General features: G+C 39.7%; 3 protein-coding genes across 10 annotated transcripts in view; 2 read left to right on the top strand and 1 right to left on the bottom strand.

The window, feature by feature from the left end:
• LOC132136716 (CDC42 small effector protein 2-like) overlaps positions 1–10,598 on the top strand; it is a 16,157-nt gene extending 5,559 nt beyond the window's left edge. Inside the window, exons 1-4 of one of the 2 annotated variants that reach the window (XM_059547314.1) lie at positions 8,356–8,455; positions 9,582–9,781; positions 9,946–10,047; positions 10,335–10,598. In XM_059547314.1, the coding sequence (XP_059403297.1) occupies positions 9,728–9,781; positions 9,946–10,047; positions 10,335–10,409 (231 nt within the window). In that variant the 5' untranslated portion in view covers positions 8,356–8,455; positions 9,582–9,727 and the 3' untranslated portion in view covers positions 10,410–10,598. Of the gene's footprint in view, positions 1–8,355; positions 8,456–9,581; positions 9,782–9,945; positions 10,048–10,334 lie in introns of those variants that run through there. The other variant, XM_059547315.1, reaches the window with a different exon arrangement.
• LOC132136711 (nicotinamide riboside kinase 2-like) lies at positions 3,098–5,073 on the bottom strand. 2 transcript variants are annotated; one of them, XM_059547296.1, is made up of 8 exons: positions 4,881–5,073; positions 4,262–4,352; positions 4,138–4,186; positions 3,828–4,014; positions 3,682–3,753; positions 3,504–3,610; positions 3,345–3,427; positions 3,098–3,258 (listed from the first exon to the last, which is right to left on the bottom strand). In XM_059547296.1, exons 1-7 carry the CDS (start codon positions 4,904–4,906, stop codon positions 3,351–3,353), a joined length of 609 nt encoding a protein of 202 aa, XP_059403279.1. In that variant the 5' UTR covers positions 4,907–5,073; the 3' UTR covers positions 3,098–3,258; positions 3,345–3,350. The 2 variants fall into 2 exon arrangements, with proteins under 2 accessions (XP_059403279.1, XP_059403280.1); XM_059547297.1 differs by lacking the exon at positions 4,138–4,186 and having other exon boundaries at positions 4,881–4,925.
• A 1,922-nt stretch (positions 10,599–12,520) lies between the features above and the next one.
• The window catches only part of LOC132136714 (signal peptide peptidase-like 2A), a 38,135-nt gene continuing 33,155 nt past the window's right edge, over positions 12,521–17,500 (top strand). For all 6 annotated transcript variants that reach the window (XM_059547303.1, XM_059547305.1, XM_059547308.1 and 3 more), the window contains exons 1-5: positions 12,521–12,739; positions 12,821–12,931; positions 14,350–14,616; positions 17,148–17,281; positions 17,367–17,500. The exon at positions 17,367–17,500 is cut by the window's right edge and continues 18 nt beyond it. In XM_059547303.1, coding sequence (XP_059403286.1) covers positions 12,689–12,739; positions 12,821–12,931; positions 14,350–14,616; positions 17,148–17,281; positions 17,367–17,500 — 697 coding nt within the window. In that variant the 5' untranslated portion in view covers positions 12,521–12,688. The remainder of the gene's footprint in view (positions 12,740–12,820; positions 12,932–14,349; positions 14,617–17,147; positions 17,282–17,366) is intronic.

Below are 17,500 nucleotides of genomic sequence, written 5' to 3' on the forward strand. Positions count from 1 at the left end.
TTAATTTACTTTGATTAGTTCTCAGAAGAAGAAGTTTAAATAGAATTTCAGTAAGTTGGATTTTTCAAACCAACTTAATAAAACTGTCTTGTTTGGTGTCTGTAAGAGAAAATCTGTTTAAAGATACGGATTGAGATCGAAATCTGCAGACGCTAATAGATAAAGTGCAATAAAACAAACCCTTAATTGTGCATTTTAGATGTTTTTTTCTAGTAGTCTGAAAGAAGGTGTGTTACAGAAGCAAAATAGACCTAAACCTCTAAACTGACCAGTGCACAAAACACTCTGTTAATCAGCAGTGTCTCGCCTTAACCCTAAACTATACCTATTTCCAGTCTCTCTGTAAAGTTGAATTCTAACACTGTTGTGTTGTTCTGAGTGTGTGTTACAGACAGAGCTCACACACACTCTTATCTGAGGCACACACACACACGTGTGCAGCCCCATCCACACGCTACACGTCAGACTCACATGACTGAACTCTGTGACCCCTGACGGCTGCGTGTGAAATACGACACACACACGCTGAAGCTCCAGTGTCCTGAACATACAAATGACACGCACGTGTTGAAGGTCAGAGTCAAGTTCATCAAAATCACCACAAATAATGACCATCAGCAGCTCAACAACAGCTTTCTGTTTCTGTGATTGATTCTGTAATAGCATCTGTCTACTGTTTCCTGTTTCTTCTGGGATTTTCCAGGACATTTTTAGCAGCTCCACACAGAACCAGCGATCATGACTGAAGAAATCTGCTGCTGAAACACACTCTACAAACAAAACACTGACAGACAGACTGATAAATCACTAGATATTAACATTAATCAGTATAAGACATCTTCATTTTGAGGACAATCAGACTGTATGGTCTGTTCAATTTTATTATTTTGAGGATAAAATCATTAATTAGTCATTCAACAATATAAAGCCATCATTTATTTTTTTTATTCATTATAGGCAAACGTTTTGCCTTAATTTCTGCACTTTAGCATATAATAACATATTTAATATACATAATAAAAGTTTGACTTAGTTTTAGTTTATTTTTATGACAAAAAAATTAGGGTAAGACTTTAAATATAATGCACAATAAAAGTAGTTTTAATGCATCAAATATGCCTTTGTATGAATCATTGTAACGCACTAATCTAATCATTATTACACCTTTAGCAAGAATAATGCTTTAAAACATGACAAACAAACCTTCAAATATTATAATGCATTTGAACAGTGGTTACAATTATTTATTTGTGAAAAGATATAATGCATTATAATGTAGATTATGAATACCTTTCTAATGCATGATTCATAAAGTAAAAAAAAGAGAATTTGAGACACTTGTTCTACTGAATCATGTCTGCAGCGAACACAAGACCACTGTATGATTACATTATATTTCTGTGTGTACCGCGGTAAATGTAAAAGCGTAATGTGAATGTGGTCAGTGGGTTTGGGGTCAGAACAGAGTTGGTGTTTTCGCTCTATTTTGGGCTTATGATCAGCACATCCTGCTTACACACTCATAATGACTCGAGCGTCCAGAGACAGAGTCCCAGCTTCGGGTCAGACTGAATCCACAGGTGACATGTAGGTCACAAACACAACTCAATCTCACACTCGCCGTCAGAAGATCTCTGAGTGTTTATGTGTATAAAACACTGAATTCAGTCGAAGGATAAATCACTGGAAGAATCCATGAGTTCAGACACTACAAGGAAATGAGTCGATGAGATAGTAATTAAGCAGCTAGAGAGCAACTATTAAGCTTGGTTTAAAGGGACAGTTCACCTAAAAATGAACATTTGCTGTTAATTTACTCTTCCTCAGGCCACGGAGATGACTACTTTTCTCCAGTAAAAGAGTAAAGATGTTTTTTAGCTGAAGCCGTGCTCCTCTGTGTATCATAATATACAAGTCAATGGCTACCGTCACTTTAAGAGTCAAATAAATCATATCAGGGAACATTAAATGACTCCCGTGTCTCCTGATGATATTCTGAGATCTTATGAAGCAAACATTCTGTGTGAGAAACCGAACATTATTTATAGCATTATTACTGTAATCCAGAGCCAAACACGGAAATATGATTCTTTTCTATGAACTGATTCTTTTGGACAGTTTGTTTCAATGAAGTGATTCAGTTCACTCGGTTTATGTCATCACATCCATGATGCTATTATTAAAGCACCCAATAATGATGTGAAACATGGATGTTTTTCATGTCTAAAGCATATAAAGTGAATAAACTAGTCTTCATCAGCTCACCTTTCTACATAAACACAGAGAAACCATAAAAAGGTTGATTTGGGCCTTCGTTCAAGTGTTGCGTTCACGGTGTTCAGTCCGAGTCGAACAGTTTCCTCAGTTCAGTGTCTGTTGAGGAACTGAAGCTGAATCAGTTCGTTCATCAGAATCAGATTCACCGCTGATTCCACTCATTTCATCCAGTTCAATAAAATGATCTGGTTCAGAATAGAATATCATCAGGAGACACTATGATTTATTTGACTCTTAAAGTGACGGTAGCCATTGAGTTGTATATTATGATTCATAGAGGAGCACAGCTTCAGCTAAAAATCATCTTTATTGTTCTGCTTTATTGTTTATAGTCACCTCAACCTTGAATAGTTTTAGGAAGAGTAAATGAATATCAAATGTTCATTTTTGCGTGATCTGTCCCTTTAAGATGACAGACCTCAAGAATGACTGGACTGAAGCTGCTCTGTAGAGAGATGTTCTCCTGAGGTTCTCAGTTATGTGACACGTCTGAAGCGTGAGATTACAACAGCGGGTTTAGTGTGAGCGTCTGAGAGGATGTGTTCAAGAAAAGAAATATGACGGAAACCATAATGACAGGTCTGCTCTCGCTGACCACATAAACACAGACACAGCCTCCGAATGGGTTCCTGACTCACTGCAGATGAAAATATTCTGCTGTGTGACTCGCATGGAGCATTGTGATGCATTTCTTCTACAAGAGCAGATGTTCCTTTGAGCTCCACTGAAGAAACAGAGGTTTGACTTTAATGCACTCTTATCATCATCAGTCTTCCTCGTAATAAATCACACTCAGGAGAAACAGTCAACCACAAGAACGTGTTGCAGGAGCTTCGTTTATTTGCTTGTGCATGCTCAGAACAGTCTCTCCATCCTGATGTTGATATAAACATAGCCTTATAACAGCTGGATTAACAATAAATACAGAGATATAAAACAGCAGCGATGCAGACGCAGGCGATGTGAAGCGCTGGAGCCGATCAACAGATCTGAAACACAGACGTCACACGATCAGAACACGACTGAGACTCAGGAGCACGTTGGACATCAGACGGACACACACACACCTGTGGTCAGGGCAGACGGTTCAGGATGCTCCCGTACACGATGTTGTACAGCCGTTCCTTGGACATGGTTCCGTCTAGTTTCACTGAAACACAAACACATCACAGTCTGAAGAACCACAGACACTGAGGAACACCGAGTCTGTTTCCTGTAAGACTCACCGACTTCAACCCCGGAGTCTTCCATGATCTGAGTGTGTTTGACATACATGGGCCACACGTGACCATCGAACAGACCGGGGGGGTCCGGCACGGAATAGTTCCTTGAACTGAAACACAGAGAGAAGAGTGAGATCAGGTGCATGCTGGGACGTCATCAGACGCAGCGGGCGTCACTCACCTCCTCCTCTTTTTGCACTCTTCGTATGGAATAGAAATGAAGTAGCGTTGGTCAAACACCTCGATCAGAGGTCTGCACAGAGACACAGCGGTCAGTGAAAGCATGGTCTGATTGGTCAGTCGAGCATGTTAGCATGCGTCGCTCACCCGTAGGTGTAGAGCAGGAACCCCTCCACGATCAGGATGTGAACGCCTCCATCCTCCTCCGGAGCGTGGCGAAGGATCTCAGAGTCCAGCGAGCTGTTGACGCCGTGGGATCGCTCGAACTTGACGGGGTTCTGCTGCCAGGCGTGGATGGTGCTCATCATGGCGTCCATGTCCAGAGCGCTGATGACTGTGGAGGGACACACACACACACACACACACACACACACACACTCATGAGCGCGAGGACACGGAGCGGAGCGCCAGACATGCAGAAACACACCACCAACCCCTGGAGAGGAGCCTGGCTTACCATCGTACTGCTTAAAGCCATCTTCATCAACTTCAATCTCATCTTGGGGCTGAAACATACACCAGTGAGACACTCCAGAACACTGACCCTAACCTCTGACCTCCTGACCTCTGATGATACTGACCTTGAAGAACTCGTCCTGATGGACCACGCAGCAGTTGGGCAGGTTCTTGACCAGACGGTCTGTCAGTGTTGTTTTACCGCCGTTCGTGACCCTGTGGGGCGGAAACACGCGTGTTATATATTTAACACATGCCATTCAAAAACACACTTTAAAGGGACAGTTTCAAAAGTGAAAACTCAATGCTCTCAAGTTGACGGTAGCCACTAACTTTCACAGTATGGAGAAAATTACAGTGGAAGTCAATGGCTACCGCCAGCTGTTTGGTTTCCAACATTCTTTAAAATATTATCATTTGTGCTCAACTGAAGAAATAAACTCAACCAGGTTTGGAATAACCTGAGGGAGAGTCAATGACAGTTTTTTCATTTTTGGGTGAACTGTCCCTTTAACTGCACATTACACACGTAATTAACATTTTTTTAACAAGTTACCATTGTAACCGTAGCTTTCGCCAAAATGCCAGTTACTACTATATCACTAATTAATTAATCTATTAAAACTCTCTGATAACACACCGCGCTAACTGTCATTCTGGCGGGAATTCCTGTTACTATGGTGATTGTGTGAAAGCATGAAAGCAGCACGGGGACTGCACTGGCACGAGCACGCGCTTACTCACCCTCCGATCCCGATGATGATCTTCATCCTCGCACTGAGACAGACGGGTCGCTGACGGATCGGTGACCGGACGAAGGGAAGTGTGAAAAGAGAAGGTTGAAGGAATCGTCAGCTGCTCGAGTTCTCCATGTTTAGCGGAATGAAAGCTGATCGACGCACGCGATCTTCCTCTGAGAGATGCTGCGTCTCAGACTCTACCGGCTGATGCGCGCTCATTGGCTATTTAAACGCAGCGGAAAGCGCCGCACAGTGTGGCCAGTCACGTGATATTTTTGTATGAGTGTGACTCTTTACTGTTTTTAGTGTGACTCATGATGTTCCAATTTAAGGATGAAGTTATATATATATATATATATATATATATATATATATATATATATATATAAAACAAAAGAAAACGATGTTCAATCTGATTAGTCTAGTTTTTCTTCTTTCTAAATATTTTAGACTTTATTTATTATTAATTTAATTTGTTTCTTTTAATGGAGACCCTTTTATTTGTTGGTATACTGTGTTCTTAATAAATAAAAAAAGTTTGAAAAACATAAAAATACCCCCCCCCCCTCTCTCTCTCTCTCTCTCTCTCTCAGACACACACACACACACACACACGTGATGAGTGTGTCCAGTGAAATGTTCTGGGAGTTCCGGGTTTTTCCTGTTGTTCCTTATTTGGACTCAGTTTGTGCGCATGCGCGTGGATCAGCACACACTCACATTTTCTGAAGGAATGTGAGCGTCGCCCCCTGGTGGTGCAGCGCGCTTTAACATCCGCTACAGTACTGTCGCTTTCGAGTAAATCCTCGCGCGGTGTCTTGCTGTACTTAATTAAAGTTAAAATTGCCTTAAACAAGATTTGAGGGTAATGCGGCGCGTTCAAGTTAGCGCTATCAATTCAAAGATGCCACCTACGTCACTACAAATAGAACGCCGCCATATTTGCGACCGACTCTCCCGGTATGGCCGCCCAAACTGCCCATTTGAATGAGAGAGAGAGAGAGACAGAGATACCTGGAGAAAATTTCTATTTTAGGCTCCGATCCTTATTTGTTACCCCCAGTTTTCTTTTGTCCATTATTATCTGCCCCAGACTGCCCAAATTGGCCTTCCATGATATATATATATATATCTTGTACATAACCCCTCCCCATACAGTGGGGATCGCTTGAAGGCTTTCAAGAGTACAGATGCGTATCAATATGCTGTGGCTGGATGGGTGAAAAACGTGAAAGTGCGGCACCTGGCCACCAAGGATTTATATTTAATCATGGGAAATGTAGGTATTATAAAAAAAATTTCAAATGTATGATTTTGGTGGTAGTTTGCTCTGACTAGGTAGCGAGTTGTTAGCTAGCTAAGTGGCTAACAGCTGGTAGCCACGGGCCGGCACATGGCTTTTTTTTTTTTTTTTTTTTTTGAGTTCAACGGTTTTGACAAATTCTTAAAGGAATTAAAAAGGGACTTTATATCATATGAAAACATTCTAAAGTTAGGTTTGCAATGGATGGCTCTGGCTTTATGTAGGTGAAATTTACCCAGAAGACAAAGCAATAAAACAATATGCTCCATATTAATGTCTATGGAATGAAAATCTGACACAAAAATAATAGATTCTGTTAATTCTATCATTTTGTTACAGCAAGAAAAAATTAACATGGTAACTTCAGACCAAAAGGATTTGGAGAATGGGCAATGATAAAACAGATGTAAAATAGATTCTTCATCAGAATTACAAAATGAACACATTGAAGATATATTCTCAGAAAATCTGCTCAAAAATAAATTACAAGGGTAGTATCTATGAACAATTTTGAAATGGAGTTCTTTAATTTTACTGGGGATAAATAATTTGTGAGAAAAGGTCCACAAGTTCTTTAAATCAGAGTTCGGATAACAGATCCTCCATTTAGACTGTGCTTTAGATGGGCATTCTGGAGTTGAAGAAAGAGCATTTCTAATAAAAAAGTTATTGCATTTTTTATCTAATAAATAAACACCATTAACCACAAGTGTAGGGAAATAGTTGTTTACATAGCCATAAAGTAAATGCGCTTTAAACAAAGTTTTTAAACTGACAGGAATACTTTTAGTCACCTTATTAAAATCTCTTAGTGAAATTGTTGCACCTTTCAAAGACACAAAGTCAGGAAAGGAAAGAAAGTCCCCATCAGCATTAAACAAATCAGAAACAAAAAAAATATTTTGATTTACCCATTCAATGAAAAAAAGTGATTTGTTACCAGACAAAATATTTTCATTGTTCCAAAGAATACACGTGTGTGGGGAAAAATTATGCTTAAAAGCAATCTTCCAGGATTCTAGAGCTTGTTTATGAAAATTTGACAGTTTAATAGGTAATTTACTACACTTAAAGTTACAGGTCAATAAAAATTTAAGGCCACCACAACGTTTGAAGACTAGATTAGGGATCCAAAACCAGGGTAACTCGTTATTAGATAAACAATTCTTGATCCAATTAATTTTGAAAGTCTGGTTAATTATATTAAAATCTAAAGCATTAAGACCACCCTCCTTATAGTTTCTTATTATAGATTTCCTTTGAACATATTCGGTCTTATTTTTCCAAATAAAGCGGAATAGCAGCAAGTTAATCATTTTAATCATTTTTTGATCAACATAAAGGGAAAAAGCAGGATAAACTAGGCGTGAAATGCCCTCAGCCTTAGTCAGAAGGACTCTCCCATAAATTGTCAAGTCTCTCTGCAGCCAGCAACATAAAATCTTTTTAATGTTATCTAACCTTGGCTGAAAATTGTGATGGAGACGGTCTGCATCAGATTTGCAGATATCAACCCCTAGATATTTTACATGACGCTTTACAAGAATACCATCAACAGAATTTTTATTGGAATCGTGTATATATAAAATTTCACTTTTTTTGGGATTTACTACTAATCCTGAAGCTTTGGAGAAAAGAATAAATTCATTGAAGGCAACAGAAACTTGTGAATCATTATTAAGAAAAAGACAAGTGTCGTCAGCTAACTGGCTAGCTGTCATTAATCTAGGGTGACCAAACGTCCTGTTTTCCCAGGACATGTCCTGTTTTAACGCCCTGTCCTGGCCGTCCTGGCTGGTTTTCATTATTTTAAATTCACGCTTGCCTTTGCACACAAAACATATGAAACCGGCTTCGGCTTATAATCACCTAAATACAAATAGCAAATAATACAACACAAACGCATCACATGGGCTGAAGGCTTAATTTACCTGACACGAAGTGTTCATTGCATAGTATGGAGTGAGATGTGGGTGTCCAGTGATCTCTTCGAATGGCAGCTAACCACTTCTTCCTTCTATCCTTTTCTTTAGGTATATAATAGAATAACAATTCGGGGTTCCTCTTTCGGCTGTTCTTGCAGCCAACCGCACAACATATTGCAGGCATATTCAGACCGTCGGTCGCAAAGATGGCGGCGCAAAGCTACAGTGACGTCATGTGAATCGAATGATATCATGAGACTACAAGGCCCGGGATGCACCGCGGTGGAGAGAGCCGGAAGAGGGCGGAGTCACTATCGGCTTTCTGACAGACGCTTTCAGGAAGTGCTTGAGGTGAGGCTTCACATCTTCCCTTTATTTCAACATTTATCGCAAAACTTAGTAATTATAAAACTTATGTGTTATTAAAGCGTGTTTTTCCGACTGTAGGTTAAATGTGGTTCTTCAGGTTGTGCTGTACGAGAGCTGCTTTGATTGTTAGCCATGCTAGTTTCCTGTTTCGCGTCTCTGTTTATTAGTATAAGATTAATATTAGATGAAGAAAAGTGCTTCATCAATATTCATCAGCTTTTAATGTGTGAAACAGATTTAAACTGTTGCAAGTACATTCCTTCATCAAATAAGCCTGATTCTGTGCTGTGAAACTCAGATTAATCGATTATTTAATGTGGTTTGATGATGATGATGATGATGATGATGAGTGTCAGAAATTAACTTTTAACTTTATGAAGTCATTTGTTTTCACCAGATATAAATATAATACAAATATAATGTTTTAGTCGTGTAGTAAAGTGAAATATGGATGCTACTGGAGTTCATTAACACGAAATCACCAGTCAGTCAGATTTATATGCAAACAGATCAGAGATTTGACCTTAAAACTAGCTCTAGAATAGAGTCTTACTAACTTTATTACATATTAAAGATTGGGAAGTTTTTTTCTGGGCCTTTCTGTCTCTTTATGTGGCTTTTTTTGCCCAGAAACACCTTTCATTTCTGATTCTGAATATCCACATTCCCAGGTTTAAATTTTAATTTCATTTTCTTGTTTAATGTTCCTGTTTCTCGTAAGTGTATTTGAGCAGCACATATGTATATTACACACATTATACATTTTATATATGTGTGTGTGTATGTAAAATAATCTAAATATTAAATATCAATAAATAAAATAATATATTTGAAAGAAATTATGTAAAACTATAAATTATAATTTTAAAATCTAAAAATAAATAAAATGTAAATGTAAATGTGACTAAATACAATAAAATATTTAAAATAAAATGAGTAAAAAAATAAAATATGAATTCATATTAATTAATTAAAATAAATAAGAGATTTAAAGATTATTTGAATGGATGAATTGATGTTTATGGCCAAAAGCTGTCCTTCTAAATGATGGAAGAAAAGGGATCTGTCTTGGAACGTGTGTCTGTTTAACGGTGTGATGGTGTTTCAGGAGGATCCAGCCTCACATGTGTGTGTTCAGACGCTGAGATCAGCTTCCGGCAGACGCTTGTGGCCATCGAGCGAGAGCACAATAGAACAAAACACACAGGAAGAGAGAAAAGAGAGTCAGACGGAGGAAGTCACTGCAGAAGGAGCATGACAGAGTTCTGGGTGTGTTTCAGCTGCTGCGTCGCTGAACAACCGCAGCCTGTGAGTCTCTCACACACACACACACACACACACACACACACACACACACACACACACACCTGATGATGATGATGAAGAGGAGACCCAGATCTGTGTGTGTTGGTTTCGGATGTAAGGTGTTTTCCTCATCGTCTCTCTCTCTCTCCGTGTGTGTGTGATTGCAGAAGCGGAGGCGGAGGATAGATCGTTCTATGATCGGAGAACCCACAAACTTCGTTCACATGACACATGTGGGCTCCGGAGACATGGGCTTGAGCTCAGGACATGTGAGTAACCTTATACTACACTAGAGCTCACTGAATCACCAGCAGGACATCAATGAAGCCTGTTCAAGATTTCTGCCTTTTATATATAAGCATACATTCATCTGCTATATACATGTATATACTATTATTCTCAGGTTTGGGGAGATTTGTGTTCATGAATGAGCTGTGTTTGCATGATGATGAATGAATCGCTTCACTTTGTGTGTGTAAAGAGCAGATTTGGTTAATAAATGAGCTGGTTGTCTCAGACTCGGAGCGCTCCTGATGTTTCTGGTTTGTGTCGTCAGGTGGACTCGGTGCAGACGCAGATGAAGTCTAAAGGAGGTTATGGGAACGGCACACCGGCGAGCGTCCAGGGCTGATCGGGTGACGTCCAGCACAGAGAGAGTCCACAAGCCTCTCACATCTAGTTTAAGCTCCTGGGACCCAGAAAGAAGACGTTAGATTTCAAGGAATTCCTCGGAGAACCTGCACGTCACAGTTTTAGTCTGAGCACAGTCGATCAGAAACACTCTCTCTCCTGCTGACATTAGTATAGTGATCAAATTCAACACCCTTTTTGTCTTAAATCAACACGTCAGGAAAATATCATGGGCTTTTCAGATCAGAATATGACTTGATTTCATTGGTGTGCACTGCAGAGGACAGCAGGACTAAACCTGTGTTTATCAGGATGAACGGAGAGATAAATCATATTTCAATATTCCTATCAAATATTCAATGTTGTTATGAAAATCTCGCCATTATTACACTTCGTTTTTCTTTACATGTTGCCACAAGAACAAATGAGAGGCAGTTTATAGATACATTGTATATAATGGGAAAACTATTACGTTTATATTGAATAAAGCAAAATGGCATTCTCTTTTATCTTTCAGAAGCGTCTTTATACAAAGTCCTGAAACCTAAACATTTGTTGGTGATTAAAAAGCTCACCATGTGGTTTTAATTTCCCTGGAGTCCTGCTGTCCTCTGCAGACCACATCACATCACATATGAACAAATGATCATTCATCAAAATTCTTATTTGTTAGTTTTTTTTTCTTGTTCTCTAAAAATATTTCATTTTTTTTCTGGGTCTCAGGAGGTTAAGGCCATATATTTAGTTTTCTCACATTTAGCTCAAATTTAAGGTCTTGGCTTAAATAAAGAGAAGTTATAATATTTTTTTTTTCAAATGAAAATAAATCTATTTTCTTGCCATTTTTTCTTTTTAAACAATGTGGCTGAAAAGTGAGATTTATTATCTATATTTGACCTGTAAAGTTGTTTAAATCTTTTTTTTTTTTTTTGTCATTTTATGGTTTAATGTGATCCGTTGCTCTCCCTGCGCTCATACGATATCATTTTATGGAGTTTATTTTATGAGGTCCAGCTGATAGCGTGCTGTAGATCGTGTGTTTCTGATCTGGATCAGGTTACAGATTCAGAGCCGCTCATGATCTGAAGTCGATCCGATCAGATCCGGGATTGCTCATGATGCGCTGTGGTCAGTGTTCAGATCAGAAATCACAGGTCACAGCATCAGATCAGACGGGTGTTCTTCCCAAGGATCCCACGCTTGTAGATATTTGTCCAATGCTACTCTTTTACTGCTTTACCGTCCTCTCACAGTAGAGATTGATCTGAATGTCTGTCAAATGCATGATTGTGTATGTGAGGATCAATATTCTGATGGGGTTTCTTCCATGGGTCTGTATTTATTTCATGGTTTAATGGTGGCTGGGCCACATGAGATACACAGATACACAGATTCCGCTCTGTAATAACTGCTTTTGTAACTTTTTGTACCTTTCCAATGTTCGCTGGAAGTTGGAATATCTTTTTTTATCTTTTAAATGTGCTGTGTTTGTGGTAAACTTGAAATGTGCATCTTACTGTAATATTTGTGCAATGCTCGTACAAGATGCATTGACAGGAAAGTATTTTTGTACAAATCGTGTTCATTTTCATTCTGATGCCTGAATAAAATGTCATCCTTGTAACATGCTGTGTTTGTTTGTGTGTGTGTGAGAGAGAGAGAGAGAGAGAGAGTGTGTGTGTATTAGTGTGAGTGTGTGTGTGTGTGTGTATAAAAAGTGTATGGGAAAAGTTTTCAAAAATTAAATGAATTTCATATATTAAATATATATAATATAAATTGAAGAGACTGCGAAAATGTTGCATGTATTTGTATTTTTTAATTGAGAATATAATTTTTAAAAAGCAGTCAAAATATAGTCACAATACTAGAAGAAAAAATATAAAAAGGAGGAATATTACAAAAAAAATCACATCAAATGAATACAAATTTAATCTACATAGTCAAATAGCTTTTAAAGCCTTCTTTTTGAAGATGGTCCAAAAATACTGCTGTAAGTCAGCAAGCAGAACACACAAAAGTAGTTTCTGCTTTAAAAATGTGCATTTATGTAGATAATGTACATGTTGTATATTCTTTGTTTCGATTTGCTGACGTAGGCCGTGACGCGTGCAGTCATGTGACCGAGCGGCAGAACACGGAAGAGGAAGCGAAAGCATTTACCGTCACCATAAACATGACAAGCGAAACATAGAAAGTAAGCTAATTGTTTAAAATCGCCAGTTTTAAGTTAAATTAGATTGCAGAAACTCGTCGGAAAACGCTTTGTGTCGGACAGCAATGGCAGTAAATGTGCTGTCGTTCCTCCTGCTGATGTGGTTCGGCTGTCAGGTAACTTACGCGCTGAAAATAATTGAGTAAGAGCTGAAGATTCGCGAATCAGTGAATCATCTTCTGTGTTTCTGCTCGCAGGTCGACGGTCAGCTGGCGATTCTGCACGCGTCTAATGGATCTACAGTCAGAGAGTACTGTCTGGTGTACAACTCAACCTGGAGCAACATCTCAGACCGCCTGAGTGCAGCTGTGAGAGAAAACACACACACACACACACTCTCTCACACTCAAACACACACAGTCTTATTGCTATGACGATGATTTTAAACATTTGAACTCTCAATCACATGGGACTATTTGAACCTGTTTTCAGGCAGAGAGAGCAGCACTCATCGTGTAAGCTTGTGTTTGAAACAAACGGTCTACACAGCAGGTTACATTTCTGTGTTACTAACATTAAATACTAATAACGACAGTATTGAGATCAAAGTTTATAGTCTGATATAGCTGCAGCCGCAGTCAAAATGAGAAACTGACCTTTGGAACACATTACGCTTCAAATAAAGATTGTAGGCCGATATGTTACATTGTGACAGTATAGTGACCAGTGACTGTTAAAATACATTTGATGTCTCATTCATTCAATCAAGAGATTCGTTCAAAAATGATATTTCTAATAGGCTAATTTATAACATTTTAGACTCATTTATAACAATAAATAAAACATTTAGTAAGAAACCTAAGTGAATCTATAGCCTATAGTGTCATGTTTTCAGAATCATGGGAGAACCTTGATCTCGATTCTAAAAAATCTGTTATCCAGAGTCATAGCTTAATAATTAATATCTGGCATCTAACTAATAGCCTACTATCATTACTGATTCTAATAGCCTATTAAAATGTAGACTAGGATGAGCAACCTTACAGACTTTATCTGGAACAACAACAAGGATTTACTACGTTTACAGATGCATTTTTGTGAATTGTTGGCCTTCTGGAAAGTATGTTCATTTACTGTACATGGACTCAATACTTTTCCACAACATTCTAATTTATTGAGATGCACCTGTATAATGCAGTAAAATCCCGCTTCTCGTCCAGTGTGCGAAGTTCTGCAAACAAACACACTGTATTTATGTATCGGCAGCACATAGAGTTGCATACAAACATAGCTACAAGAGGAAAAAAATGGGACTCAAACACAGCAACTGATAAAAATAAGATCAGGAAAAACACAAGATTTCTTTAAAACATTTTGCTAAAGACAAGTACACAGGGATGGTAGTGTCTCAAGTTTAACGACAGTTTGCAGATCATTCCAAGCCCAGGGGGCATAGAAAGTAAAAGCACATTTTCCAAACTCCGAACATACTTTTGGAACTTTTAACTAAATGTACGGTTGAGATCTAGTATGGTAACTATTTGCATAAAAAATGAGGAAATTTGAAATATTAGCAGTCAACTTACTTCAAAGTGCCTTAACAATGAACATATGCATATGCAGCTTCCTCCTCCGATGAAGTCCATGCCAATGATTCATGAAGTATACAGTTCTGAGTATGTGAATCTGCTGCATGACAGAGTCCAGTTTCCTCATTAAAGAGGAAGATGCATGTGGTTCAGACTGAGGTGAATCTGCTGCTGATGTATCGTGTGTGTGTGTGCAGGTGGCCTATCCGCTGCTGAACCTGACCTCCAGTCAGCTGTGTGTGAGGGGTCAGCAGGACTCTCTGGAGGGTCAGGCTGTGGTGGTGACGAGGGGCAGCTGTGATTTCGGTCAGAAGGCTCTGGTCGCTCAGGATCTGGGTGCGTCTGTGCTTCTGATCGCCAGCATCAAAAGTATGTTGACGCCTACGGTAAACAACTCTGTGTTCAGTAAGATGAAGATTCCTGTGGCCCTGGTGAGACACCGGGACATCCTGGACGCGCTGCAGGTGAAGATGAAGTCACTCCTACTTCTGCACTTCACACTGGACCGAACGTTTCAGAGCAGCTTCACTGAGAGAAACAGGAAAATAACAGTGTTAGTGTTTCAAAATTCATTGATTCGCTTCCGTTCAGGGACGATTCACTTCGGTTCAGGGACGATTCACTTCAGTTCACTTCAGTTCAGGGGCGATTCACTTCAGTTCAGGGATGATTCAGTTCACTTCAGTTCAGGGACGATTCACTTCAATTAACTTCAGTTCAGGGACGATTCACTTCAGTTCAGGGATGATTCACTTCAGTTCAGGGACGATTCACTTCAGTTCAGGGACGATTCACTTCAGTTCAGGGACGATTCACTTCAGTTCAGGGACGATTCACTTCAGTTCAGGGACGATTCACTTCAGTTCAGGGACGATTCACTTCAGTTCAGGGACGATTCACTTCAGTTCACTTCAGTTCAGGGGCGATTCACTACAGTTCAGGGACGATTCACTACAGTTCAGGGACGATTCACTACAGTTCAGGGACGATTCACTTCAGTTCAGGGACGATTCACTTCAGTTCAGGGACGATTCACTTCAGTTCAGGGACGATTCACTACAGTTCAGGGACGATTCACTACAGTTCAGGGACGATTCACTACAGTTCAGGGACGATTCACTTCAGTTCAGGGACGATTCACTTCAGTTCAGGGACGATTCACTTCAGTTCAGGGACGATTCACTTCAGTTCAGGGACGATTCACTTCAGTTCAGGGACGATTCACTACAGTTCAGGGACGATTCACTACAGTTCAGGGACGATTCACTTCAGTTCAGGGACGATTCACTTCAGTTCAGGGACGATTCACTTCAGTTCAGGGACGATTCACTTCAGTTCAGGGACGATTCACTTCAGTTCAGGGACGATTCACTTCAGTTCAGGGACGATTCACTTCAGTTCAGTGACGATTCACTTCAGTTCATTTCAGTTCAGGGACGATTCACTTCGGTTCAGGGACGATTCACTTCGGTTCAGGGACGATTCACTTCGGTTCAGGGACGATTCACTTCGGTTCAGGGACGATTCACTTCGGTTCAGGGACGATTCACTTCGGTTCAGGGACGATTCACTTCAGTTCAGGGACGATTCACTTCAGTTCAGGGACGATTCACTTCAGTTCAGGGACGATTCACTTCAGTTCAGGGACGATTCACTTCAGTTCATTTCAGTTCAGGGACGATTCACTTCAGTTCAGGGACGATTCACTTCAGTTCACTTCAGTTCAGGGACGATTCACTTCAGTTCACTTCAGTTCAGGGACGATTCACTTCAGTTCAGTGACGATTCACTTCAGTTCAGGGACGATTCACTTCAGTTCAGGGACGATTCACTTCAGTTCACTTCAGTTCAGGGACGATTCACTTCAGTTCACTTCAGTTCAGGGACGATTCACTTCAGTTCAGTGACGATTCACTTCAGTTCAGGGACGATTCACTTCAGTTCACTTCAGTTCAGGGACGATTCACTTCAGTTCAGGGACGATTCACTTCAGTTCACTTCAGTTCAGGGACGATTCACTTCAGTTCATTTCAGTTCAGGGACGATTCACTTCAGTTCATTTCAGTGCAGGGACGATTCACTTCAGTTCATTTCAGTTCAGGGACGATTCGCTTCAGTTCAGGGACGAAAAGAGGCCTTGAAAAAATCTTAAATCAGAGCAGAAAGTCTTGAATTCATAAAGTTGTGGCATTAAGTGTTGAATCTCTTGCTTTTCCAGAACAAATATCTAAACTTTCATAAACCAAGACACATTTACTGAAAATACAAAATGAACGTTTTTTTGAGGAATTGAACAAAATGAAGTGAGTTTATGATTAAAATGAAAATAACAAATATCTGTCAGTGGGGAATAAAAACTGGTTTCAGATTGAGCCCATTAGCAGAGATTAGTCACTTCATTTTGATCAGTCTCTCAGAAAACAAGACTTCTTATTTTATATTTACATTTATTCATTTAGCAGACGCTTTTATCCAAAGCGACTTCCAGATGAGGACAGTGGAAGCAATCAAAAGCAACAAAGAGAGCAATGATATATAAGAGCTATAACAAGTCTCTGTTAGGTTAACACAGTACACCTAGCATGGGCTTTTAAATAATATAATATAAAGAAAACAGATAGAATAAAAAAAGAATAGAGCAAGCTAGTGTTAGAGGTCTAGTGTTATTTTCTGAGATTTGCACTGGAAATAAGACAGAAATACTGAGGTAGAGCAGCAGCTTGTGCCATGTAATCAGAAGACACAGTAAAAGTTATTTCAGTATTGTTGTTTTGTAAAAGGAATGAAAATGTAATGGAGATCAGTTACACATTTATATTTAGAGCTCATACTGACATATTGTGTTCTCTTCAGTTTATTTCTGTCATTATCTTGCTCTTAAAAAAGTCTTCCATTTCTTCACAAAAGTTTTAAATGTACCTTGGTAACAGAATCCGAGCTGAATGTCTGAATGTGTCGGAGTTCCTCCATCATGAGCTGGTGGTGTTTCTCTCAGGTGTTTCCTCAGGGGATGGAGGTGAGGTTATACGCTCCTCCTCTTCCTCCGTTTGACGCCAGCATCATCGTCATGTTTCTGATCGCAGTGTTCACGGTGACCATGGGTGGATTCTGGAGCGGTGCGGCCGAGAAGTGAGTTGCTGGTCATCATCGTTAGCTCCCATGTGGATCAGGTGTTGACTGCTGTGTGTGTGTGTGTGTGTGTGTGTGTGCTCAGACTGAAGCAGGCCCCGGGGTTCGAGTCTGACGCGGCTGAGGGACGCTCTGACAGCAGTGAGGTCTCGCTCTACTCTCCTCTGAAGGTGCTGATGTTTGTGGGCATGATGTGTGTGATGCTTGTGCTCATGTACT

The sequence above is a fragment of the Carassius carassius genome, unplaced genomic scaffold (assembly GCF_963082965.1).
Source record: "Carassius carassius unplaced genomic scaffold, fCarCar2.1 SCAFFOLD_65, whole genome shotgun sequence".
Taxonomy (NCBI): domain Eukaryota; kingdom Metazoa; phylum Chordata; class Actinopteri; order Cypriniformes; family Cyprinidae; genus Carassius; species Carassius carassius.